The 27899-nt window shown below is 40.8% G+C and overlaps 2 protein-coding genes across 4 annotated transcripts in view; one reads left to right on the top strand and one right to left on the bottom strand.

Moving 5' to 3' along the window:
- unk (unk zinc finger) overlaps positions 1–8107 on the top strand; it is an 8799-nt gene extending 692 nt beyond the window's left edge. Inside the window, exons 2-15 of one of the 2 annotated variants that reach the window (XR_004655144.1) lie at positions 222–431; positions 1438–1614; positions 2295–2425; positions 2905–3040; positions 3269–3386; positions 3482–3566; positions 3669–3976; positions 4127–4192; positions 4372–4555; positions 4665–4766; positions 4890–5075; positions 5161–5346; positions 5484–5744; positions 7249–8107. Coding sequence is in view for 1 of the 2 variants with exons in the window: in XM_034861338.1 (XP_034717229.1) it covers positions 222–431; positions 1438–1614; positions 2295–2425; positions 2905–3040; positions 3269–3386; positions 3482–3566; positions 3669–3976; positions 4127–4192; positions 4372–4555; positions 4665–4766; positions 4890–5075; positions 5161–5342; positions 5484–5744; positions 7249–7404 (2302 nt within the window). In the remaining variant the exon portion in view is untranslated. The remainder of the gene's footprint in view (positions 1–221; positions 432–1437; positions 1615–2294; positions 2426–2904; positions 3041–3268; positions 3387–3481; positions 3567–3668; positions 3977–4126; positions 4193–4371; positions 4556–4664; positions 4767–4889; positions 5076–5160; positions 5347–5483; positions 5745–7248) is intronic. The other variant, XM_034861338.1, reaches the window with a different exon arrangement.
- A 1503-nt stretch (positions 8108–9610) lies between these two features.
- unc13d (unc-13 homolog D (C. elegans)) lies at positions 9611–26688 on the bottom strand. 2 transcript variants are annotated; one of them, XM_034861326.1, is made up of 34 exons: positions 26541–26688; positions 25602–25628; positions 24522–24584; positions 24368–24424; positions 24177–24284; positions 24016–24075; positions 23746–23812; positions 22751–22931; positions 22624–22668; positions 22456–22527; positions 22308–22377; positions 22108–22212; positions 21640–21732; positions 21440–21540; positions 20592–20709; positions 17654–17775; positions 17468–17558; positions 17331–17387; positions 17117–17214; positions 16593–16644; positions 16383–16513; positions 14907–15024; positions 14660–14812; positions 14463–14558; positions 14170–14376; positions 13982–14056; positions 13821–13900; positions 13593–13707; positions 12179–12250; positions 11968–12051; positions 11756–11876; positions 11270–11393; positions 10914–11134; positions 9611–9798 (listed from the first exon to the last, which is right to left on the bottom strand). In XM_034861326.1, exons 1-34 carry the CDS (start codon positions 26598–26600, stop codon positions 9686–9688), a joined length of 3357 nt encoding a protein of 1118 aa, XP_034717217.1. In that variant the 5' UTR covers positions 26601–26688; the 3' UTR covers positions 9611–9685. The 2 variants fall into 2 exon arrangements, with proteins under 2 accessions (XP_034717217.1, XP_034717218.1); XM_034861327.1 differs by having other exon boundaries at positions 24522–24578; positions 26541–26678.
- Positions 26689–27899: the final 1211 nt, after the last annotated feature.

Genomic DNA, 27899 nt, shown 5'->3' on the forward strand with positions numbered 1-27899 from the left:
CTTTGTTTGCCACAGCAGTTAAAAAGACAGGTAGGAACCCTAGAAAAAATGATCACGTATAAGCAAAGATATTGAATCTACTGCAAATACATTTTAATACACTCTTGCTTGTTTAAGTAACAGTAAAAGGTAGATCTGCAAAAGACAGTAACACTGTCTATAAATGTATTTCACTATCTTGTTTCTATTTCACTCTCTTTACTGTTGCTGCTCTCTCCCAGATATCTGAAGGAATTCAGAACTGAGCAGTGTCCCCTGTTCGTACAGCATAAATGTACACAACACAGGCCTTTTTCCTGTTTCCACTGGCACTTCCTGAACCAGCGGCGCCGCAGACCCATCCGCAGACGGGACGGGACCTTCAACTATAGCCCAGATGTTTACTGTACGAAATATGATGAGGGAACAGGCACCTGCCCTGATGGAGATGAGTGAGTGCAACTGAGATTTCAGTTTTGTAACAGACAGCTTTACATCATGCTTGCATTATTTATAATTAGACCTTTTATAGAGTCTACATTTAAGATGAACAATCAGGGACCTTCGGCAAAGTGTTATTGTTGTTATCATTGTTGCACACACCATATCTTGGAAGATGTTCATAGTGACTGTTTGTGAAACATCTGTGTAAAGAACACACAGTTTTTGTAGTCTTAATTTGTGTCTAAAAGTAAATCACAGCTAAGTACGTGGCCAAAGAGACCTTGGTCTCTGGGGGGTTGCAGAACACTCTTTGACTCTAAGCGGTTAAATCCTGCTGGTATCCAAAGCATTGCCCCTGTCTCATCTCTAACATCTGTGAGCTTTTACATTTAAATACTGAATTGCTCAAGTGAACTACCATAATGTTTGGAACATTGAATGACAAAGGGCCTATGGGTGTAAAACAGTTAAGTAGCGACTGAGGATACACCCTAACCACAATTATAATTCAAGTTGAACACCTTGGAAGAATAGTCCGGATGCATAATCTACACAGTGAACATTAGCACCTGAACATTCTCCCCATCTGTGGGACTCTCTTTTTGGGGGCTGAAATGTGCTGAGCAATTATTGTCTGTGTGACACACCCTTGGTGACAACAGACGAGGGGAATGTAAATGTAAAAGATGAAGGGTCAGACTGGGATGTATTTGATACGTGGTAATGAACCACTTGGTGGAGAGCTAGGTGGACATTTCAAACGATTCCTGTTACAGATCTCATCTCAAAATGCCTAGTTTTAGAGAAAATAAATTACCATTACACTGATCTGGAAAAGTGGAAAATTACCTACAGACTGTAATAAGGGACAAGTTTAGCTGCTAAAAAACAATCTGTTATAAATGGAAATGGAAAGAAGTTTTAGTGCCAGGGCTTTGTGTATACTGTACACTATTTGCCTTAAGAGATCTACATATGTTTATGTTTGTGTCCTTGTTTTTTTCTGTGTTCCAGATGTCCATTTCTTCATCGGACAGCAGGTGACACAGAGCGCAGATACCACCTCCGCTACTATAAGACGGGATCGTGTATTCACGAAACAGATGCAAAAGGCCACTGCAGCAAAAACGGCTCCCATTGTGCCTTTGCACACGGATCACATGACCTGCGCAGTCCTGTTTATGATATCAGGTGCCAAAATAACTTAATTATCATGTGTTCAGTCCTATGCGTATGTGGACCTGTCTGTTCACAGCTAATCTTGAATACTACTGGACCCATCAGTCTACTATTTACTTTGCACATTCATTTATGACTGTATGCTCAAGAACCACTAGTGGTTAAGGCGATGTCCTAAAAAGTTCCTCAGTCCTCTCAAAAAACCAGGATAGGGGCGACAAGTGATCAACAAGGGTTTCAGCACCAAAAGGCATTTTTGGAGACTGGGTAGGCTGAAAACAAGCCTTACCTTTCATTTGCAGGCCACATTTTGGCCTTTGTTGGGGCTCAAAAACAAAAATCAAAAGAAAGGTTTGGCCTCATTTGGAACCAGAGCATCTGCAGATTAATTTAATACCAGACTTTTTATGATCCACTAAAGTAAGGCATGGTATGACATAAATAAGTCCATGTTTTTGGTATATTCAATGCCATCTTCACTGTGAGAAAAAAGCAAGCAAGGAAGGACATTGATTTAACTGTCCTTTCTTAGAAGAGGAGAGGGAGACACACCTGGCGGAGATGCGCTTTCTACTGTGTGCACTTTCAGTTTAACCACTTCATCAATCAACCTTTGACTTCATATCAGTTTCTGAATGTGTATTTGTGCTGTAGTTGTTTACAGTAGTCTCTTTACACTTTGTATTTTACAGAGAAGTGCAGGTAATGGAGTCGCAGGGAGGCTTGGGACCCACAGAGGGAGGTGGAGGAGATGGACAGTCTGGACAGGCAGCAAGTACAGCCCTCATAGAGAAGATCCTGAGTGAGGAACCACGCTGGCAAGGTAAATGCTCAGGCCAAAAAAAGGCTTGTGTTAAACTACCGCAAGGGGCTGCATTGGTGGTGATGTGTTGTTTATGGGACTGGTGAGACATGAGATATGGTCTAAGTTTGAGTAACTGATCCATGAGTTTGGAGACTAATCAGATGCAACAAACACTGCACACTGGTCTATAATCCTCTGAGAAGGGATTCTACAACTCTGGAGAGTTATCACTGTGGCAACTGCATTATCTTTGATTGCAGGGTTAGCTGCAGAAATAAGGCATTCATGTGACAAATTAATTTACCAGGAATGTAAAGGTTGCAGGAGTGGCCTCATTCAAAAGAAAGTGAGAGTAATGTTGGGTCTAAACCTGGCCTTACTTAACCCTTAAAATGCAGTAAAAAAAAAAAGTATCTTTAACGGATAACTCTTAATCAGCCCTCACCATCTGCTTGACTTATTTTCTCCTTCTGTGTCTCTGTGTTTTAACTCATTAGATAACAACTACGTGCTATCCCACTACAAGACAGAACTCTGTAAGAAACCACCTCGTCTGTGCCGCCAAGGTTACGCCTGTCCATACTACCACAACAGCAAAGACAGGAGAAGAAGCCCACACAAGCACAAATACAGGTGCTCCATCACATCTTATATAAGGGAAATACTTGAAGATCATGGTATCGGTTTTGCTGTATTTTTAATTTTTATAAATATTTTTTATTGATCCCCAGTAGGGAAATTACACTGCATGCACAAATGGAGAGATGTCGGAGTGAGATCCCCCAGTTCCCAGCCCAACTTCCTATGTTACTGAGCTGCTGTCACCCCAAACAACTTAGTTCATTGTTCTTTCTGCCACAGAGCGTTGCCATGTCCAGCTGTGAAACAGAGCGAGGAATGGGGGGATCCCAGTAAATGTGAGGGAGCGGAGGGGTGTCAGTATTGCCACACAAGGACAGAACAGCAGTTTCACCCAGAGGTTTGTTCGGTTTGTCAAATACCTTATAGAATCTAGACCAGAAATCACAGGAGATGCATATAAATGTGTGTTTGTGATTTGTTACTTTGATACAGATATATAAATCCACAAAGTGTAATGACATGCAGCAGTGCGGCAGCTGTCCCAGGGGGCCCTTTTGTGCCTTTGCTCACGTTGAAAGTAAGTCTCCACAATACATCTAAGGCCCAAGCAACAACCAGCTAGTGATTCATTTTACAATTCAACATTATATATACATAATTGTTTTTAAACCTTCTCCAGGGCCCTTTGTTCCAGAGGAACCACCATTCCCCACACCAAGCTCCCCTCCACCCCCCAGACCTCCAGACCCTCTTCCTGCCCAGGAAGCTTCTTCAAGTCCCAGCAGACACAACGTGGGGCCCGGGCCTAGTTCTGGTTCTGTTTCAGACCCCTTCTCCCCATCTGCAGGGCCATGTGTAGTGGAGCATGGATTGCTGGGTAGTGTTTTGTCTCTGTGTAAAGACAGGAGTGGGAGAGCTGATCCTTTGTCTCCTTGGGCAGGAGAGGGAGGGTACGGCAGAGCACCTGGATTTGAGAGGGAGGATCAGGTGAGAAGGACAGACAAGAAAAATGGGGATATGAGATAACGCTAAATGAAACAAAAGGAAAATCCTCTCATGAATGATGTAATAGTTAGTACATGACGGATTATACTGCATGTTTTTATGTCATCATTCTTATATTGCTTGTGGTTTCAGGCGAAGCAAAGGAGTTTTGCTCTTGAGCAGCGCAGCAGAGAATTTGCAACAGCACAAAGCAAACAGGTACAATAACAACTTCAAACTCAGGTGTTTCTGTTGTATTTTGATTGTTTTATGCAGAAAATTTGAATTTAAAAATGAAAATTGTTGGAAACTTTTCAATAATAGTCCGGCTGCAAGGACACAAGAATAAACTAACCCCTGTTCCTCCATTTACACATTTCATATCTGTTCTCCTTCAGGACTTGTTAGTATTTCTGCCTGTGGGAAGTCCTTTGAGTCTGTCCTCCAGTATCCCTTCCAGTCTGGCTGCCACCCCGCCAAGCCCAGCCCCTCTCGGGCCCCCGGGATGCAGCATCTCCTCAGGCATGAACGCTAATGCCCTGCCCTTTTACCCCACCAGTGAGACTGTTGAGTCAGTTGTTGGTAAGTGAAAAGAACTTAATTCTAAATCCACATGTCAAACAGGTGTGTCAGTACAAATCTGAAATAACCGTTACTTTGACATATAGTTGTTGTGTTGTACGTATTACAGAGTCAGCCCTGGATGATCTCGACCTGAATGATTTTGGTGCTTCTGTGTTGGAGAGGAGCTTGGAGAGCAGCTCTGCTCTGCCCAGTGTTGGAGTCATGCTAGGTATTTTAAAGACACAAGAATAAAAACACATAGCTCCTTGCGACTTAAATATGAACACACCATGTAGCACTATGCATATGTACATAAACATAACTCATCCTAATTGTGTGTCTCCCTTTATAGGAGGTAGCCAGTTTCAGAGTTCTGCCCCAGTCAATATCCCAGGATCCTTTAGCAGCTCTGCTCCCTTTAGCTCCCCTTCCCCATCTCCCCCAAACAGGCCACACACTTCACCATTCTTTTCTACTCACCTATCACATCCCGGCCAATCAGAAAGCACCTTCTTGGGACCATCTCATAGCTCGTTAGGTTTGTGGAATTTGATTTAAGAAATCAAGGGTGGTAGTGAGGGATAGTATCATTTTGCTTATATGCATTCTTTTTTTTTTTGTAGGTCTTAATGGTATGAGTACTAATATCTGGGAGCATTTTCCATCAGGCCAGGGTTCCCCTGGTACACCCCCCACACTTCTGCCTTCTGGCCCTGGTGCAGAGACTTCCAGGCTTAAACAGGAGCTGGAGGACGCTCATAGGGCATTGAAGCAGTGGGGTCACAGCTGGAGACACACAGCTCAGGTAGGTAGGTAGTGGGGCATGTGTGCATGCATGTCTGTGAGATGGCTGGTTGAGTTAGTGCAATGCCGTGAATGTGTGTACGTAATTGCAATGACTGTGTACATGTATTACCATTTACAATGGGTATTCTGCCTCTTTTAGTCGTGGGCTGCACTAAAAGCAGATGCAGAGGAGTCACGTGCCCATACAGCACGGTTAGCCATGGATGCAGAGAGAGCCAGACAGGCTGAGGAGGACGCACAGAGGCAGGCTTCTCTCCTACAGGAGGCGATGGAGAGCTTAAGGAGTGGAGACAACCCTCATCTAGCCCTGCATCAACTTCAGCTACTACACCGACTCCCCTTGGAGTCAGTCCTCAGTTTGCAGGCCCAGCTCTGTAGCTGCTTACACGCTGTGGAACAGGTAATACCCCAGATTCGTAACTTACATGTACCTAAGGACTGCATGGGGAACCTTAACATATGACCCCAACATGGTGTGTTCTGATTCAATTGTCTTTCTTATAATCCATGTCTATAAGTGTAAACACTAGCACTGTAGTTAATAAGTGCTTGTGGACATAAAAAAAAAAAGTTAAGCTTGCAGGTGAACTAAATATCTCACAGAAAACAAATAAATGGATTAAGAGTAGATTCAGTAATGGTCTTATTCCATACACTGGGCTATACAGCTTGGTTCATTAGTTCAGATCGACACGAACGTTACATGCAAATAACTTTAGTCCTGTGGGCGGGTGCGTGTTTAAATCACACGTTAAAAAACAACCAGACAAACAAAGCAGGCCAGCCTTATTGCCCGATGCAAACTTTCTCCGCAACTTGCCATTTCCAGCACGTAGCTTGCTAGCTCGAAGTCTGTTGTTTTCCGAAGGGAATGAAGTTAGACAACAGCAACACACAGAGAGCGAAAGGCAAGGGACATCCGGTAGAACATTTGAGTCAATTATCCTCAAAACGTTTGTTGATGTCGTTGATCCAGACTATTTTTGACAATGAAAAAAAACATCTAGCTATAATGTTTTGATTATTTTTAGTGTTTGAAGTGTAAAAACAATGACGAATACTATTGCATTTTCTCAGATCCCCAAATGTTGTGCCCTCGGGTTGCTTACTTTGTTATTTTAGGCTGTTTTTTTTTTCGTGGAGGGAAATGACATATCTGTGAAAGGGGAAAAAAAATGTATAACCTTTAATGAAGCCTTGCTGGTCTCTTTTTTTTAACACACTAGCTTCCAAATTCCTTTTTTCTTAACTCTTTTTTTCTTTGTTGTTGTCACTCCACTTCTAAAAAATTGTTCATAAAACGGTGAACTGCATAAAACGGTGAACTGCAAGTGTGGTCACATTATTCATCCAACATTCCTTACTTTAAAGATGCTTTTAGCCATGTCACACGTGTTTTAGGCTACTACATTTGTTGTCACATGCAGAAAACATCTCCTCACTATCTGCTAGCTGCCTGTCCCCTGAACACACTATAAAAAACATCTCCTCCCTATCTGCTAGCTGCCTGTCCCCTGAACACACTATAAAAAACATATCCTCCCTATCTGCTAGCTGCCTGTCCCCTGAACACACTGTAAAAAAAAAAACGCCCAGGGTCTACAAACCGCATCAAAAATAAACTTACTCAAAAAAGCTTACACAAACAGTGTTCCAGCGTGCAAGCCAGTAACCCACAAGAAGTATTTGGGGGTGGGGTTTGGGGGGGGGGGGGGGGGGGGGGGTTAGTGCGCGGAAGCACAGAAGGATGGGGGAGGGGACGAGATAGGGAGGAAGGCGGGGCAAGCTAGTCTTTTTTTGTTGTTGAAAATACAAACTTCGAACGTCAACAAGAAGTACCGTCACCCAACATCGCTTTGAGCACCTTTTAAGAGGTCTAAATATTTCCCTCTGTGTTTCCCAAGGTGGTGTACAGGAAACAAAGGCAGTGCTGTGTGACGTGTGGAGAGCAGGGCTCAGTGTCCCTGCCCTGTGGCCATGGACTACAGTGTGAGAGCTGCTCCACCTCTACAGAGTGCCCACTCTGCCCTGAACAGACACTGGAGCAGCAGCTCTCTTGACCCTACAACCCACTCAGACCACCAGAGATTTTCAGACCAGTCAGTCCTGATTCCACCGATGCCAGCCTTGGATCTCAACCGCCATTCGAAGTTTCGTCGAGGTCATTTTATATAATGTGGTAACAACACAAGCGCTGATGTGGTTTTGTATTTTTAAGATGACATTTACTGAATGACCAGCACAGGTCGCTAAGTGAAAGCTCTTAATGTGGAGTTTAGAATTAACAATTTTTCTAGTGGTTAAACACGGACCACCAGTACGTTTTAACGAGTTAATGCTCTTGACCAGCAACACTGTTCTTTTTCCTTGTTCTGGATTTGTAAAATATAAGACCTGCTGTTATTTCTTCTTTTACCCTAACTATATAACATTTGCATACATAGTTCTAAATCATTTTGATACGTTTTAAAGCACAAGCGCCACCCTACAAAAATATTTCTGGAGTTTTATCTATCCATTTGGATGGCTTTGGTGTGATTTGCTAAGTTTTAAAGATGTTCACTGTCACCTTAGTACTTAGGCATTTTGTTTTTTGGCACTCAAAGCTCCAAAACATTTGTATAGGAAATTCAACAGTTACGTCTCTTCCATGAAAACAAGACAGTTACTCGTAATAATTCCCAGGTTTATCAACCCCAATAACCATAATCCACAGTTAATAGCAATCCTTATTATGAGCGGTTTAACTGACAACTATTTTCTTTTTTTAAATCCAAAAGATTAAGAGTCTGGCATCGAGTAATGAAAGTTGCCCCTCTCGAGGGGCGACACCAAGCGTGCATTTGAAAATGTCACTGCACACATTTGGATAACACTACGACCAATCGCAACAACACACTGTGTGACGTATCCGGAGCCCCATATGCTTATCTACCAGCGGAGCTAATTGGTAGACTAAACTGTCGTCATCTGCTTAGCTCGTCTCTGGCCCGCCTATATTAGATACACCCATGTGATTGGTGCAGCTCTGCTCTGGCCCGCCTATATCAGATACACCCATGTGATTGGTGCAGCTCTGCTCTGGCCCACCTATATCAGATAAACCGATGTGATTGGTGCAGCTCGGCAACAAGGGCATAGTTAATGAGCAGCGTTACTCAATGCCAGAGTAATTCTCTGAGCGAATTCAAATTGTCCTCCCGCGAGAAATCTGGATTTCCAGGGTTGTAAACCAGTACTCAAAGATTAGATTCATATGATTTGTAATTACACATGTGAATGTAAAACTTCCGTGGTCTTCTTAATTGAGGTATAACTGAGTAATGCTTGGTGGCTGGATAGTATTATTCTGATACACAATGAGTGTCACAAAGGGTCACATGAGTCATTTCTGAAAAGAGAAAATGGTGTTGTTTGTGAGGGAAAAGATCTCAAAACCTTCCGGGTGGATGCATGAGATTTCAGGTTAGTAGTTAGCAGGGTTCTGAGCTGTCTTACCAAAATCAAAAGGTCTGACTGAAAACACTTTTTAATTAGCATATTTAGCATCATCCAAACAATTATCTTGTGCTACATCCAAAAAGGGGCTATCATACCAGTCTGCTAGTAGCACCTGTTAAGATTATATTGAATTATGTGTTTCCTTTTTTTTTTTAGCAAAATAAATTAAAAATGGTCAATTACTGTTGACAATTAACAGAAAATATTAAAGATTAGTAATATTTGTTGAAAACTTCAACAGATGGCCTCTGTTAAAGCACTCAGGTTTTCTCTGATATTCTTCTACACAAACTGGAAGAGGGAAGCATGTTAACACAATCAAGGCAAATGTACTCAGTCATCTTGTGTAGTATTTGAAATTCCATATATTTTTTCATTTTTACTTAGATGCTTTTCATGTTAACTCTTTAACAAACTTTGTTAAAACCGGCCCATTTTCTGTTTAAAATCATTGTCTGACAGGTTTCTCTGCCAAATTTTTTTACATTTGTAGTAATTGTTGACATTTCACAGTGTGTCAAATGTATTGTGTATATATATATATATACACACACACACACACACATAGTTAAGTGATGTCATACTTAAATCTTGCACTGACTAGACAAAGCATCAGGAAGCAGACAGATATGCATGTATGAGGTGGATGAGTTTTAAATACAAGTGTGAAAGCGTTCATGATCACTGTGATGGTCTTCAGCGAACCCGTGCTCGGCATACTGTCCACACACAACTCATCCAACACCAGTGTTTCTTTCGGAGTGATTTTGTCTTTGTTTTTTGTACAGATCATTAAAACAAATTGTATATTTTTGGAAGAAGAAATTGTCCGCATGTTTGTCACTGTTGAGTCCCTTCCTGGGACTGCTTCTCTCTCTGTTTTCGCTTCTTCACGTAGGCCTGAGCATCTCGCTCTCCTCTCCTGGACTCCAGTAACCTCAGAATGCTGTCCTCTGGAAAATAAGAAACAGCTTCAGGATTTGCATTTGATAGTTACATCGTCACTTAGATTTTATAATATTGATTCGATTATTAAAGCTAGATATTCTATTTAGGTCTCTTTTTGTCACAGTTTACTGCACCGTTGCAACAAAAAGAGAGCAGAGTCGGAAGGCAAAGCTCTGGATCTGCCAGTTAATTTTCGTTTCTACCCTCACTTATGGTCATAAAGGCTGGGTGATGACCAAAATAACGAGATCCCGGGTACAAGCGGCCCGTTTTCACGCGTCTCCCTTAGAGATAGGGTGAGAAGCTCAGAGTAGAGCCGCAGCTTCTTTGTGTGGAAAGGAGCTAGTTGAGGTGGTTTGGGTATCAGGTAAAGATGCCTCCATAGGGAGGTGTTCCAGGCAAATCCAGCTGGGAGGAGGCCTCGGGGAAGACCCAGGACTAGGTGGACAGATCCACCCTGGCCCGGGGACGCCTCGGGATCCCCCAGGAAAGGGAAATTTGGGGTCCTCTGCTGGAGTTGCTGCCCCCATGACCTGACCCCGGATAGGCGGTTGGAGATAGATGGATATACTTTTTTAGATTTAGATGACACATCAAGTACCTCACATCTGGGATTGGATAGTGTTTAACCACAGTAATACTGTACACATTGCACAGGGACTGGGTAGAAGGTGGGGTTTATAGAGGCCCAGCAAGTTATTTTTTGCTTCATAGGTTAACTAAAGTACAATTCGGCTTCACTGGTCTAAATCCACTGACAGATCATACCAGGTCCTGTTGGATGGTTTGAATGGGGAGGGGGGAGGGGGAGGTAACAGAGGTTGATTGGCAACCAATGACTAGTGTTTGTTTCAGGGGTTTTCCTGGCTCAGAATTGGACTTTTAGGACTTTGACTACTCTGGCCACGGTCTCCTAGAGCACCAGCTCGGGTTGAATGCGTCTGGCAAGTCACGCTTAGCGAAAACCTAAAAAAACTAGAAAAGTGACACTGCTTTCTTGTTGCGTCTCCATGTTTTGTAGGCCATTAAAGATAGCATCCTAATGTGGCATTTGGCCTTTTTTTATTTTATTTGGGGAGCATTTGCCGTGCCCATGCCTAGAAGCAGGCACGGATCATACCGTTCGGTTTAGGATGCATCAGAGGCAGTCGAATCTGAGCTGGGATAGCATCTGGCTGTTTGCTGAGTCCATCTCCTTCCTTTCCTCCAGCAACTCCTGGTATGTCCTTGAGGGCCAGGAAGGCCTCGCCTTCAAAGTCATCTGTCCTCAAGGTGTCATGGTCCAGCACTGTCAGGACCAGGCAAGCCCCTGGAGCTTGGCACTGATCCAGGGATACCAGACTGGGAGATAGCGGAGACAGAGACCAGAGGAGGTCAAAAACATCTGGAAAGCTGATGGCTTTACAGGCTCACTTGGCAGTGTGAAAACTGAGAATGATGACAAGAATAGTGCCAAATATAAAACCAACAACTTACAATTCAAAGGCCTCATCAAAAAGGGGATTGAGATCACAGTTTTTGATCTGAGTGCAGCGAAGTTCTACCTCGGGAAAAATGTGGTTAGGCTCCAGACTCAGCTGCACAAACGGATCACTGAAACCTGGCAAAAGCATCATAGCATTAGGCCGGGTATTTTAATTCCAAAGGCCAATTTACAGTGGAAAATACTTTTATTTAGCCTATGTGAAGAAAGTAAAACACAAAAAACATCAAGACTATAATGGATGGGGTTGGATCAGCTCAGTGGGTAGAGCAGGCGCACATATACATAGAGGTTTATGTATATCAACGCAGTGGTCCAGGGTTTGAGTCTGACCCCTTGTCTTGTTTTCCCCCTTTCTCACCCAGAAGTCCATTAACAGCAGAAATGTCCCACATCATGTAGACTACACCACCGGTTGCATAGCTACGTGCATTTCCTGAAATGCACATATGGATGCATATTGTTCTGCATGGTCTTACCATTAGAGTCCATTGGTATGAGGTTGACTGCATTCAAAACCTCAACTCTGAGTCTCTGGTCTGATCTCCTGTAGGACGTGAGGAGGGTGACTGCACCATATTTCTCTCCGCTGTACGCATTCTGTTGTGCACACGGGTGAAAGAGAGAACAATTGAACAGCAAGCATGAGTGCTGTAGTCTCAAGAGCATTTGTTGCAGGTGCCTTTCTCACCTGCTCCCGTATTTTCCTTTCAAGGAACTTCTCCACAAGCTGCCAGCTGCTCAGAGAGTTGTGATTAAGGTGAGCTTTGAGAGCCTGGACACGTGGGAGAGAAAGATGATACGTGAATGAAGCATATTATCACATTTCTTTCCCTTTTTTTTTGTCTGAGGAAATGTAGACCTGAAAATATGTAATTTAAGGACATGTTGTCTTTAATTACCTTGTACTCATCAGAGTGGAGTGTGTTCAGAGGGAGTCCATTTCCCTCCGCGTGGAAGCACAGCTCCAGGCACTGAAGTCACACCCAAAATCAAAATGTACCATTAAACTCCATGGTAATTTTCCAACTATAGTTATGCTTTTATAGTTATGCGTTATGCGACACTTTAGTTGATGCTTTTTAATTGAAAAAAGTGTTGAAAAAAGGGACAAAAACGTAAGAAAACGTAAAAACATCAATTTGTTTTTTCATTTAACACTACGTAACACTAACTTGTTAACTTTAGTTTTACAGCTATTTTTGGAATTAATCGTCAATAAACCTCAATAAACCAGTAAACTATGCCAAATGTTTGAGTTCGAAAAGCAGAAATTAGGATTTTTTTTGACTAAAATTAAAGGAATAGATGTTGATGGATAATCACAGACTGGAATATGTCAACTTTTACTCAATACTATTTTAAAAACACAATTATTTTTCTTTCCAAAGGCTATAAAATTGAATATGACACCCCAAAATTAATGACAGTAGAGAGTTGTACTTGCCAAAGAGCGTTGTGTGGAATCCATCATGTTATTTTGGGTAATTAAAAAGAACATTAATATAGGAAAACGGGTCAATTTGACCCGAGGACAACATGAGGGTTAACAAATACTGGAGGAAAGGGCATGCAACTTTCTTTTAATATTGTAGCTACCCCGCTCTGGCTCTCATTTCTTTTAGAATTGATTTTAACGTCATTTTAGTCACATACAAAGCTTTTCATGATTAGCACCTTCTTACATTTCAAACGTTTTAACTCCTTATCAACCAACAAGAGCCCACGGGGCCTCCGATACTGGTATTTTAACTTTTTCTGCAAATTAGCCCATAAAAGAGGCAGAGAAACTGCTTTCAGTTCCTACACTCCAAGATTGGGCCCAGCCACATTAGATAGGCAAGCTAAGTTGGTGTAGTTCGTGGTTAGCTTTTTCTACTGCAATTTTTACTATTTTATTTCTGTGAATTTGTATTTTTATGCACTTATTCATGTTGTCTTTTGTTTCTAATTCCACGCTGAAAAGCACTTTGAGCTGCATTTACTGTATGAAAGGTGCCATACAAATAAAGTTATTATTATAATGAAACTATGGCCCATCTGTAAACCCCTACATGTTGATTTTGTACACCTTTAGAGGTGGAAGAAGTGGATTTGTTTGACTTTTGGACGGAGCCAGGTAAGCTCTTTCCTTCTGCTTACAGTCTTTATGCTAAGCTAAGCTATGTCTCCTGGCTATACATTACTCTCAGCAAGAAAGCATATATCCTAAAATGTCGACATGATACTTTAAAAGGAATTAAAATGCAGACTACTATGCTACAAAAGCTTTGTCCTGCCCTGGCAGTCAAGACATCCACATGGCTGAGGACCGACCTGCAGTGTGTACAGCAGTCGCTGGCAGAACACCATAAGCCCTTCTTGCTGTGGATGCTGAGTGGCCACCTGGTGGAGGATCTTCACTGAGTTATTCCACAAAGGCATCAAGAGACTGGGCATAAGAGATAACAAAAAGTGACACAATGTCACGAGGTGATGCAGAGTTCAAGACTGGATCAAATCAACATGGGAGCTCACAATGTTAGAATTGTGACCTGTATGTACCTGTTGAAGTTCTCTTGGACAAGGTTTTCATTCATATACTGCAGCTCTTGCTCCAGGTATTGCATCAGAGGGGCTGCAGCCTAAAGGAGAGGATGTTGGATAGCAGGCATACATAAAAGACATCTGTATTTGTGTTATATATTTGTATAATTGCCACCTACATCCTCTGTGGACTTGGAGGGAATCCTCCGCCTGGTTGACATGTTTCGGACATGAGTCTCAATGTCTCTGTTCAACTGGAAAGGCAGACAGAAAGCAGACGGACAGGGCCTGTTGAAAGTTTCTCTATATTCAGATACATCATCATTGCGTTTAGTTTCAGAGATATAATGAGGATCAAATGTTAGACCTTTTTTCCAAGAGTGTCTAAAGCGGAGCGAATCTCTCGGCCAAGGACACCCTGGGCTTGCTCTAGCTGCGAGGGCAGAGTGTTGTGGAACTGGCTTTCCCCGATCACATTTTGGGTCCGATCTCTGAGCCCTGCCCAGTTCAGCTGTGTAGGGAGTCGGGTCAATACTGACCGCAAGTGTTCCAAGTCATTGACCACCACACACAACTACAGAGAGAGAGAGAAGAATGCGCAAATGACTGTGCTGTGGAGCATTAAAAGTATTTATTTCTCCTTGCCTGGGCTCTCCTTACCATGTTGATGGCGCTGCCGTGGTCGGAGTTCTCAGACAACACTCTGACCCTCTCCTTCAGGATGTGACAGTAGTTCACCACAATCTTACACACATCCTGAAAACACACAGAAAGCAACAATAGACCACAGTCAACTATCAGGACCCTCAGATTATCTGAGCAGTTTAGCATCTGATTAGGATGGCAGAATACTGTACCTCAGTGAGTTTGACCATGAGCATGAAGGCCTCCTCAGGGTCAGGCCAGGATAGCTGCTCCCACAGCTGGCAGATAGGTTGGATACATGCCACCAGGTCCACTGCTGAGCTACTGTGTTTTATGGGCACAGCACCGGACTGCAGCGGTTGGAGCTGAGAGAAGAGATTAAAACATATCATGAAAATACCATGGATAAAATAAAAAATGTCAAATATAGTAGTCAAGTACCAAAAAATGATGTGTTACCTGGTCTACCCGCACAGCCCTCTCCACCCTATCCTGAGTTGTGCTGTAGGCCTGGTTCAGCCAGTACGGCAAGGCCTCTCTGAAGTCCTCCTGAAAGTTCGTTAACTCAAGTGATCCCCTGAAACAACAGTAAGAACTACTAATATTTTCATCTTCTTTTGTTTATATTTTTGCTGGTTCAGTAGCACCCCTTTGTAGGCAGGGTGGGAGTTAGCTAAAAGTAACAAATACGCAGCTGAAATAATTAGCGTTAGCAAACGCTAACGGTTTTTTGCTAATGCTAATTATTTCTACTGTGTATTTGTTACTTTTAGCTAACTCCCACCCATTTCAGTTGCTTACTTTTAGCCTAAAAGTAACCAACTGAAATAATTAACTAAAGGCTAAATGTAAGGGTTAAACAGTTGAAATAGTTAGCATTAGCTAAAAGTGTGCTAATAGATAAACAGGTAATAAGAACACAATGGATAGACATTGGGAAAAACAATTGCTAAAAGTAGGCAGCTGAAATAACTAGCTAAAAGTAACAGAAAAGCAGGTGAAATAATTAGCGTACACTTAACATAAGGGATAAACAGGTAAGATGCTTAGCTTAAAGTAATGGATGAAAATATTATAGTAGTATTGTAGTTGAAATATTTATAGTAGCCTTCAACTTTTTAGTAGCAGTAAAATAACCTAAACATTGACAGTTAGACTGTAATTCAGTAATATCAAAACAATATCAATGATATCAAAAAATGATTGTAACAATATCCACTTTAATGCAGTGTTACTAAACATCCACTTTAAAGGTCCCATGACATGGTGCTCTTTGGATGCTTATATAGACCTTAGCGGTCCCCTACTGTATCTGGAATCTCTTTTATATAGACCTTAGTGGTCCCCTAAAACCATATTGGAAGTCTCTTTCCCAATATTCTGCCTTGGTGCACAATTCCAGCCATTAGAGACAGTCCCACAATGAGCTTTTCCTATTTTATGCCATTTCTGAGTCAGTAACTGATGAGGAGGACAGAGGGGGGGGGGGCAGTTGGAGGGTTGGGATGATCTTTACCAGCAGCCACTTTGAAAGCCATGATGTCTCTCTCTCATGGGTGGGCCAAATTCTCTGGAGGAGCAAAGCAGAGAAAGGGGAGGTAACCTTGCCCCTTATGACCTCACAAGGAGTAAGATTCCAGATCGGCCCATCTTACCTTTCATCTTCTCAAATGCAGAGCAGGATACCCAGGGCTTGGTTTACACCTATCCACCATTTCTAGCCACTGGGGGACCATAGGCAGGCTGGGGTAATGTATATTAATGTTAAAAAACACTCAAAAAGTGTCATTTTTCATGGCATGGGACCCTTAAAATAAACTGAAATAAACAAATTCAGAACACGACGTGATGATGCAAGGGTGCTGACCTCTTCTGATAGGGAGGAGGAGGTAACAGCTGACAAAAAAAGTGTGTGAGTAGCCTTTGATAACCAACCTTTTCTGTAAGTAAGCCTTGTCTTTGTGGATGGCCTGCAGGCTCAGGTAAACAGGGAACAAGCTGTTGGCTAGAGCCTGCTCCATGTGACCCTGAATCAGGGATAAGGTTCCCCTCACTTCATTAGCAAGCTATGGAGGAGAGAAGAAGGACAAAAAATGAGGTGAGATGAAGTCAGATTGAATTATTGAAAGGACGTTTGTCACTTACCAGAGAGTCAAACTTCTTATAGACCACAGTGAACACATCCACCTGCACAGCACTATAATCATGAGAAAAAAAACATTCATGATTACAACATATAAAAATGTCTTAATGCAATTTGAATGCCGACGCCCTTTTGAAACCCACAATTGTTTCTAATAAGTCTTTTTTGAAGCCACGTTGATTTGTCTACCTTTTATTAATAGTGCTAGCCCGAAGCCCACTCATGCATTAAAACTCAAGTCAAATCAACTTTATTGTCAATTCTTTCAAAATAAATGCCAGACATACAGAGGAATCAAACACGTGTGTCTCTCCGACCCACGGTGCAATGATATTTACTGTACAAAATATAAATAATACAATAGGTACATTCTAAATAGAACAAAAGCAAGATAAGAAATTGAAAATGTGCAGCCATGATCAATGTTTATAGTACATACAGCTGGTTACACCTATTCAACATGTCCGTCTGTTGTTGGAGATAAAACAACGCTAGTACTTATAGTAGTTAAATTGTCCCAACTTACCTGACAAATACCCTATTCCAGGCATCCTTGTTGTGTTTTATGTCTAACTGCACCTCCCCGATCAAGCTGGAGAGGGCACTCACAATCTCTGACAGGTCCTGTGTATCAGCAAGATGCAAAAACAACATGACTTTAGCATTATACAATATAATGGAGAAAACATATCACCCTAAATTCCACAATGTGAAGCCTTCCATGGTGTGCTGGTCTTTACCTTAGTCATTGGCTGGTGCAAACCCTTTTTGATGGTAAACCACTCCTGTGTTCCTGTCTGATGTAAAAGTCCTAATATGAGTAAGTAAGTAAAGACAACAAACTGTTGATAATGATATCACGAGTAGGATTACTGACCTGTATGGCATTGCTGACCTCATCATGTAACTCAAAGTGAGCTGGGTTCAGTTTCTGAAAGGCCTGAGTCTTACAAATCTGGACCAAGATTCTGAAGCAAAAGCACAATCCTTTTTGGCTTAATCTGCAGTATGTATTTAATTATAACAACGATGCTAGCAAATATATCAACACAACCACGTATACCTGAGCAGTGTGTGTAGTTTCGGAGTAGCACTGGGAGTCGGGGGGAAGATGTCTCTGTATTTGGCCACCAGACACAGTCCATATTGCAGGAAACCATGAAGAGAGTCCCCGAGTTCCTGTTTCTGTTAACAGAGTGCAACACCTTTCTCAATCCTACTGTGTGCTTAGATATTAACTGCTGGTTTCATTTTTAACATTTAAGTGAAGGAACTAGGCAAATCTGCCAGTAAATCTCTTGAAATGAGGGCAAAATAATAAAGTCATGATATGGTTGGAACAGGCATATAGCAGCAGTGGAAGAAGTATTTAAGAAGTAATTAATCCATATCCGGTGTAAAAATACTAGAGATGTTCCGATACCAATACCAGCCTACAGTACAGCCTAAAATGTTAGTATTGGTATTGGCAAGTACTGGAGTTTATGTACTGAACCGATAACGCAGTAAAACCCAGAAGAAAATCTACTTTAAATTAGTTTAGTTTTGTTCTTTTTACGTTATATCTGACTGCCAAACTATAATATAAGAATAATAAAAGAAAGTTCTGTAGCATTCGTTGTTTGTGGGTGGTTGGCATGCTCCATTTTTGTGTCCATGGTGACAAATATAAATACAAATTTGTATATGCAATTTAATCTTTCAGAACTAATGCATCTGTAATTAATAAGCATATATAGCAAATATTTCATTTTAAGCATGACATTTGTCCAGTGGCGTGACTGTCTGGGGGAGTGTTGCTTATCTTAAAACTTTTTTTATAAATACATTTTTTTCCACTTTGGATTTGAGTTCACGTCAACCACCCTTTGTGTTTGTTCGTGTTTCACAAATAGTTTAACCTGAGCCAGTCTTAACAACAAAAATAGAAATCATATCACATCCATATAGGGTTATTAACATACAGCTGTTAAACTATAGGTAATTGTTGTAACAGACTGGTATCGGATCGGTACTCTGTATCGCCCAATATGCAAGTTCAGGTATTGGAATCATACAGGGTTAAAATCAGAACATCTTTAAAAAATACTCTATGAAAGTAAAAGTCCTGCATATTAAATGTGACAGTTTAGACGTATGAGCAGCAACATACTCAGGAGTCAAAGATACAAGTTGGCTACTTTTAATGGCCAACACACACTCATTAAACTGTTACATGTATGTGTATGTAGGTATTATTGTAATGTAATTAATGCTCAAGGTAGAGCTAATTTGAACTCATTTAGGTAGTATAATATATCAATGGATCATATTTGATGAACCGATCACTTCATCTGCAAGTAGTAACTACTATGTGTAAAAAAGGTAGTAAAGTTACAAGTACAATTTTCAAAAATGTAGTGGAGTGGAAGTATAAAGCAGTGGAAAACGTATGCACAGTACTCAATCAAAGTACAAGATCCAACTATGGTACTTTAGTAAATATACTTGTGCTGCCTTCAAACATGTAGGCCTAGTTGCGTTCACTGTGTTCAGGAGAAAAGAATATGTCATAACCTTGTAAGTGGAAGTTTTCTGAAAGCTTGAATTTAATGAGTTATGATGTGTTTGCTGACGTTTTCATAAATGGCATTGGCTATGGAAGCTCATTTTTTTGCTGCATGGTAAGTTTATACATTGTAATTTTAGTCATATAGAGTTTTTCTTTATAATTGTATAATATGTCAGAGGAAAATATATATTATTATTAGATATTTCCAACAAACTTAGCTTTTTTCTCTCTCATTGTGCCAGGGATTCTCAACTGGTCTCACCCTGAGATCAAGCCAATTTATTGTTAAAAAATAGCATTCAAAAACACACCTAAGTCATATTTAAAAAAAAAAAAAAAAAAACTAACTTAAATACACACTGGAAATTATTTGGTTCTTACCAAGATTTAAAAAAAAAAAAACTGATTTAGAAGTGTTAGATAATTTATCTTGTTTTAAGAGTGAATTTCTTATTTTAAGTGTTCAACTTTACACTATATGCTTAAATCAAGCAAGCGTGTCAAGTGAAATAATCTTGCTGCATTTCCAGATAATTTAACTTGTTTTGAGTACCTTTTCACTCAGATTTTGTTTTTAGACACCATTTTTTTTGCGGAGCACATATTTACATGTGCAAAGTGCATTTCAGAGCACATTAATAAGAAACTCAGGAGGAACATGGGAACTGCGTGACAAAGTGGCTAAAATAAATTAAATATCAAAACTCAGGGCCACAAATTAGATATTTAACTTATATGCATAGCTCTGCCTTCAGAGCACATTAGTAACAAGCTGAGAAGGACCATGACAAATGCATGTATAAAGGTGAATAAAATAAATATGAAAACTACACACACAAAAAAATTAAATTGACCATTATTGACTATCCGCGACCAACCCAGAACGGGTCCGCGGCCCACTTTTGGGCCGACCCCCCCACCTGAGAATCCCTGCATTATGTCTTTGGATTTCCTGCGTTACATCACATTATGTGGGGTGGCAGCAGCTCAGTCCGTAGGCAGATGGGTTGGGAACCAGAGGTTTGCTGGTTCAAGTCTAAAGTAAGGAGTGTCGACTGATAGCTGGAGCAGTGCCAGTTAACCTCCTGGGTACTGCCAAGGTGCTCATGAGCAAGGCACTGAACTCCCAACGACTTGGGGTGCCTGTCCAGCAGTCGCAGCACCCTTACTCTGACATCTCTCCATTTGTGCATGTGTGTGTATTCCAGGCCTGTGTGTAGCGTGTCCTAAAAACGACTTCCCCACTCAATAAATTATTATTATTATTACCTGCTAGCTTGCTAAATTAATTGCCTCATTAACTTCTATTTTGCTGTTACCTAGCCGCGTCACTTAAAAGTTTGAACCATAAATTGAACACAAAGCATATCTTGTACACGACTTTCGTCATGAGGTCCATTTGTAGGCAGCACAAGCTACCTTCCACCACCGCCCATGAAGTGAGCCCTACCTGTTGGTATGGCAGCTTCTGCTGATGCCAATGGTACTCGACACTGGTTAGCTGCTGGAACAGCACAGACGAGTCCACCTCTAAACTCTGGTACAGCTTGCTGTAAGCCACCCACTTCCTGTTGAGGTACGCACATCCACAAACTTACTGAGAAATGCAACAAGAAGAGAACACGGCATGCGCACATTGCAGTGGTCACTTGGAAATTTCCATTGTACTCCATTATAGACAGAATACCAGCTGAGATCAGTTGCAATTTTTTCTCAGTTAATTTTTTTAAACCATGTCAGATTAGTAAACAGGATGTGCCTTTGGAACATTGGAGAAATGGTGGGGAATGTAGATATTGCATTAAAGATCAGCCTCCAATTCAGATCAGCAGGTATTCTGTCTATAATGGATTGAAATGGAAATTTGTAGGTGACCCCAAACTATATTTCCATATACTGTATATGATATCAAAATGTGTACAATGTGTACTGGACGCTATTAGATTCTTCATTCAGTTGTGTCCCAATGTAAACCTCAGACAAATGTGTAAAACACAACCTTAAACTATTTAAATAGTTCATTTTTACTCAAAGCTCGTGTGGGATCAATCACTTGGACAGCAGAACTTTGTAAATGTATGTTCATATCACCTCATGCAAGCAGATAAATTATAATATCGAATAGTGAGATAAACTATGAAACTTATTTATAGTGCATGTCTTGCATTTCCCCTTTAATTATGTTTTTATAATGTGCTGCATCAATTCCTTTCAATGTGCATAGAGCTCTAGAACTGGTTCCTGTCTAAACACTGGTCTACTATGATGCAATCTCTTATACGTCTGCCTGATGCTTACGCTAGGTCCTGAAGAAAAGGTGAAAGGTCGTTCTGCGTAGCGTAGAGTTCCAGCAGAGTCTGAGCCTCGCCACACAGCGCCCCTTTCCACGGAGCAGAGCTCTGAAAAACCGAGCAAGATATGGGAGTTAAGAAGAAAGACAGAAAGAAAAGTAAGTGCTCTAAAGGATTTTAAACAGGTGGATTGTTGTTGTCCTTTACCTGTTGCTTGGAGATGTAAGCTTGAACAAACTGCTGCAGAATCCCACAGTAGTTGATGTAAGCGCTACGACCGGCACTCAGCGTCCCGTCTCTCTGTCGGTCATAAAACGCAAACCCACTTTTTCAAAATGAAGTAAAAGCACACATTTAATACATCGTTGTAGTATTTGATGCCACCAGAAGCCATAAATCCCAGTCCCTTCTCCAGTTGCACACATTTTCACAATGATAGACCAGCTCTTGACATTCATTTATTCTACCTGATGTTTTCATTCTTAAAACTGAGATTAAAGTCAGACTAAGTGTCTTTTTAAAGTTTTAATTTCTTATGGGTTAAAAAAAAACAAAGTCAGAATTCTGGGATTAAAGTCTGAATTCTGAATTCAATACAATTTGTTCGAAGGGGGCCCTAATCCTCTTCTGCATAAAACCAACAATGAGTTACAGGATGAGAATACACGATTTTACCGCTTTATGGATGAACTTGAGATTCAGGTGGCACTGGCCTCGATCAGGATACGTCTCCGTTCTGGGCTCCAGATTGTACCAGTGGTCTTCAGTACAGCGGAGATCCTAAAGTGATATGGTACAAATCGGTATTAGACTGGAAAGACAGTAAAAAGTAAAATAGGCACAGCAGTTATTAAAAAAATAAAAACATTTACTACCTGTAGTTTTAGGACCACTCTTCCCAAAAAGTCATCCGTCCCTTTCTCCTTTTTGGCTTCCTTGATCATCCTGAACAGATATAAATAGAAACATTCACACGCTTTGCTGAGTCATCGTTTTGTGTGAGTCTCAGAGAGAGTGTAATACCTTCTTAAGCTATTAAAGTTGGTTTTGATATCCTCTAGTTTCTGAGTGAGCGAAACCTCTTCGTCCTTATCCCTGAAACAGAAAGAGCACTGTTAAGGTCAATGTAATGAAGACCAAGATTTCAAAGTCGCAAAAGTGGAACTGTGGATTTTTTTTTCTTTTTCTCACCACATCTCAAGGTGGAAGCTGGCACCGGTGATCCCTCTGAACTCTCTAAACCGAAAAGAACAAAACGATGAGAAAAACCAAACTTCAACCTGGTTCACCTGACATATGTCCACACATTGAAACTCACAGTATGAAGGTTTGGTTCCAGATGGGGTTCAGAGTCTGCTTCTTTATCTCTGACTGGTAGATTTTGTCGTTGGATACGGCGTCCTTTACAATAGCTTTACTGGGTTTGGCTCTGGACTGGCGTGTTCGGCTCTCCTCCTCGTCCTCCATTATGGTCAGCAGGCAGTATGGGTCACTGAAACCTGTTGAACACACAAGAGATCTGCACTAGACTTCACTTCAATCCAGTTCAATTTCATTTCTAGTATCAAATCATAAGAGTTGTCTCAAGACACTTTACAGATCGAGTATTTTTAGACCACACTCTATAATTTACCCACCAAATTCCAGCAATTACAGACTTGAGAGTGTGGTTACAGTATTTCATAATCCAGAGAAAGCAAGAGATTAGTCCACACACACCACACACATTTAACAAGAAGTGAAAGGAGGGGATTAAACATGAGAACTGAAAGTCACCTACTACACAACACATCATTAGAGGAATTCAACTAAGGTACAGAAACACCAAAACATGTCAACTACAGAGTCACTTTCAGAATGTAATCTCAGGGAAACACTTTATTGAAACAGGCTGAATGCTAATTTCAGCATGCTGAAGTGCTCGCAATGACAATGCTAACATGATGATGTTTGGCAGGCATCATTTGCACTACGTTCACCATTTTAGTTCTACAAGTTTGCGTGCTAACATTTGCTAGCACTGAACACAGTTCAGCTGAAGCTGGGAATGTTATTTGTTTACGGATTGGACACATTTTGGTCAAATTGACAGTGCTTTAGGAAAAAAAATCACAACTTTTCAGATGTTACAATTCATCCTGAGGTGATGTTTGTACCAAAATGAAATGGAAATCCATCCAAAAGTTGTCATCTCACTGGGTAGCAAACGTGAACCCCCAGTAGACGTTGAGATATGAGTGATAACTTTTAGCTGCTGGTGGCCCTATAGAGGGAAGATCAAGGGGTGACCAAAGTCATTAGGATTCATCTTACCACTGACGTCTTTTCCCAGGATTCCTTTGGCTTCCTTCACAGTGGCCATGAGGCAGTATACTGGGGGCTGTAATGGGTTCAGATAGTTATTTAGATGCTTTGGTACTCAGACAGCCACTTATTGCTGACTCAAACATGCAGATGACATCATTTCTGCCAACGGTGAACTGAACCGAAGGTGGGGGAAAGTTAAGATGCGTGGTATAAATGATACGGGGGGGTATCTGAAGGCGCATTCACTGGAACAAACATGCTGACTTCCTTTCTCACCTCTGTGCTCTGTACTTTCTCGGTCAGACTGTTGTGCTCCGACTCTGTCATAACGAAAGCCTGGTAGATAGGACGTGTGGAGCGAGAGAAAAATCCGTGTAAACAGTCACACACCAACACAGCAGTGGAGTTATGTGCTATGTGTAAGCCATGGTGCTTACCTCCTTGATGTACTGGTGCAGCTGGCTATCTGTGAAGACCTCAGCTGATGTCGGTTTACCTATCTTGTGAGTGATGGTGTACAGCAGCTCTTTATACAGAGGCTTCAGCTTTAAATGGAAATAAACCCAGTAAGAGCTCGGTTGAAAAAAACATGCATTTAATGACAAGTACAGCCCATGAATGGTGATACCTCCTGCTCCTTGTGTCTTTGGGCCTTTTCCTCTGGGTTTTCGTCTTCCTTGAAATCCTAAAGAAGAAGAGCAGTGCATTATCTCCATGATTTGGTCAGACCGTAAGATATTCTCAGGTTGCATTTAAGGTATTTGAAGATTAGTGTCGCCTACCCTCCTTTCACGCATTTTCCTCGTCAACCCCAGTTTACGTACATGGCCAGGCGATAACTGCAGATAAATACACAAAAAGGCAAAAAGCAGCCATGACACAACACTTAAAGGACCGTACCAGTCACTTCACATGTAGACCATTTAGTCCAAATTATGAATGCTTCACATTACTGTGGACTATTTCCCAAAACATGCTGTACTCTAAATATATTTCCCCAATTTTCTAAACAGCCATTGGTTTCCATTCATTTTCACACAGATTAGGGATGCGCCAATTTATTGCTGATTCATCAGCTGAACATTAGTCGGTATTTGTTGACTGCAAACGGAGTATTAGCAAATAAGATGACATTTACCGATCCCAGTGGTTGATGTTTATCTGTTACATCTATTTTGTGCTGATGTAATATTGTGTTAAAAGGTTAAAAAGGCTTTCAAACTAGCTGTCTCTTTAAAAGAAGTGTTGTATTCATGCAAAAGAAGCTTCTTTTAAAGGTTTTTTGTGTGGTGTAAGATAGTGTAATAACAGTTAACAATGCAGTTACTTTTTATAATGAAAATTTCTTTAATTGCCTTGCATAAATAGGGCAATAAATAACAAAAACAAGATAAAACAAGACAACTGATATCGGTGCAGAATTTCACAATCAATGCATCTCTAATTAAATGTTGTTCCTAGAAGCTTGAAAGTTAGGTAATCGATTACAATGAACGTTCTGAATTAGTATTGCAATTCTGTTAAGTTGGGCAAATGCGGGAAATAGACTGTAAAAAGTATCAATGCACAGTAGCAAAAGGTATCCTTATATCGCTATCTAGTTGGATTTTACATTTCCCATAATGCAACTCCATTATGTCTATTGGTAGACCCTTCCTGCTTGGTAAATGCCCATAGCCCATGTCTTTCAAACCTCCAACTCCAAGTTTGTAACACAGGCTTTTCTGTTAGAAATATGCAATCACCGAGCCTAAGCCACAGCATTTAAATTAGATTGACATGCAAAAGAAGTTACTTCTTTAAGACACATGGAAGACACCTTTCTTTGGAAAGCAAAGCTGCAGCCAGCTGATGTGTTTTACCTGTCTGAGTCTTGATAAGCCTTGTTCCTGGAAAAGGAAATATAAAAGTGCTTATGCTTGAAAACAGGGAATCAAATCATGATGTTAAAGTACATAGTTATTTAAACAGGTATTTGGAGGTTATGTCATCTCATCATCAGCTCTTTGAAATGAATGTGCAAAGAGGCCTTAAATATCTCTTTTAGCACATAACAGCCTCACCAGGCTCAAGAAACATTAGTGCGTTCTATTGCTGATAAGGTCTGTGTTTGTTAGTGACTTCCTCTATTGCTGATAATAAAAGTGACTTAAGAGGCAACAACCCACTCAATAAAAAAGGACCTTAAAGGGAATGACTAGTAACCCATCCTATACTTAGTATGCAAATACACCTGTACCAAACCACAACACACGTGCAAATGTTTTATTATGGTTGCATGTAACAGAAATATTGGAAAACTACTACAACATAGCGCAATAAACATTACGCGTCTCCTCCAACTGTGTTGACTGCCGACAGTTGCAACACACGCAGAAACACACTGTGTGGCCGTCTTCCGTGACAAACCCGCTACATTCTGCATCATAGAGCACAGATCTAAGACAATTCTGAATCATAGTCACAGCATCTTGAAATAGCCATATGGACAACGTGAGTCAGTGTTTTAGTGGGATTTTAACACCGCCATGACTCATCTTACAATGTAAGGTTTGGGGGGTTTTCACACAGATGGAGAGAGAAGAGAAAATGATCAGCCAAAAGCCTGACAATGGGTGGAAAATCAGTAAGACCTAGAGAAACATAGAGTAAAACACATTCAAAACAAAAGTAGATTTTTCTGATTTTTTTACAAGGTGAAAGAAAATCATAACACTATTTGGTTAGTAACTAGCAAATAGCCGAAATGAAACTAAAATATAGTTTATTTTAGATCCAAACAAGTGTATTTTAGTCCATACCTGTTGAGGGGTTTGCAGTAGATTGTCTCCGGTGCTGGTGGGCTCACTTTGACTTGACATTATGATGCTAATATTTAACAACAAGACTCCTGCCTGGTTAGCAGGCTCACTCGGTGTGTGTGATATATAGGGAAGCTGTGTGTGTGTGTGATGTGCTTAGATGAACTGTCACACAGCAGCCGGAAGTCATCACTTCCTGTAGAAGATGATAGAGTGAAAAATTGTGACACATGAATTTTTTTTTATCTAGTGCTCTACATTTTGGCCTGAATGAAAAACAAAACTAAAAAACAAACCTCAGTCACTTAAAGCTAAATGCCAAACCCCAACCGTTGATCTGTTGCATGGCTTTTTGGATTTTACTGTTAGCAGTTACCATGGAACCCACAGTAAACCTAAATCCATTGTGCAAATGAGGACAAGAAACAGCATGTAACATGAGACTGGCCTCAGGTGCTTTGTCTGTTGTCCCATTTAAAAAAAGGGTTTTAATTTTGCCGCCCCATCTGCATGGAATCGGCTTCAAAAGGAACTCCAGTTGAAGAAGTTGGTCTCCTTTTATTCTTTTAAAGGCTTTTCAAATGACCTTGCAGGAAGCAGTCTGTATGTCACTGTTTTGATTGATTGCTCAATTGATTTTGGACCCAGGGTTTTCTATGATGACATTGTTGTTTGAATATGAGTGAAAGTGTGTGTATGTATTTACCTGGAAGTGTCTCTGTGTCTATTTGAAACCGTCCTGCTGCCACTTGCCAGGACGCTCTTGTAAAAGAGATTTTTAATCTCAAGGAGTTTTTTATCCTGGTTCAATAAAGGTTTGAATGAATGAACGAAAAATTAGGGTATATACTATTCAAAAATGTATTCACCCCATTATTCTTTTATGGTCAGGCTGCACTGAAAGTTAATGTCTGTACGTCATGTAATGCCATATACATGGTGTATCTAGGATACTGATTGCCTTGAACAATTAAGTACATATAACTATTAGTCTTAAGTTACATTTACTTTATAAGTATGTGTTAGTTTGGTTGTATTTCCATAACTGTGTTAAGTTTTTTAAAAACGGAAAGTTAAATTACCTTGTTCTTCCTAAGTGCAAAAGCTAGAGCGGATCATAAATAAACATCACTCAAAAAAATTTGAGAAGTCCAACTACAGCAATTAGTAAATAGCAACGAAATGTAGTCAGTGCCTAAGCACTTCTGGTTAGACACTAAGTACATTTTGTTGCAATGTAGGGCCTACAGTATTTGGGATGTGGGCAATGACAATAAAGTTGAATTAAAAAAAAAATGTCTTGGATGCTGCACTAAACCTTGTAATGGCAGAAAGAACCATGTAAAGGATAATCACATG

The sequence above is a fragment of the Etheostoma cragini genome, chromosome 21, assembly GCF_013103735.1.
Source record: "Etheostoma cragini isolate CJK2018 chromosome 21, CSU_Ecrag_1.0, whole genome shotgun sequence".
Lineage (NCBI taxonomy): Eukaryota > Metazoa > Chordata > Actinopteri > Perciformes > Percidae > Etheostoma > Etheostoma cragini.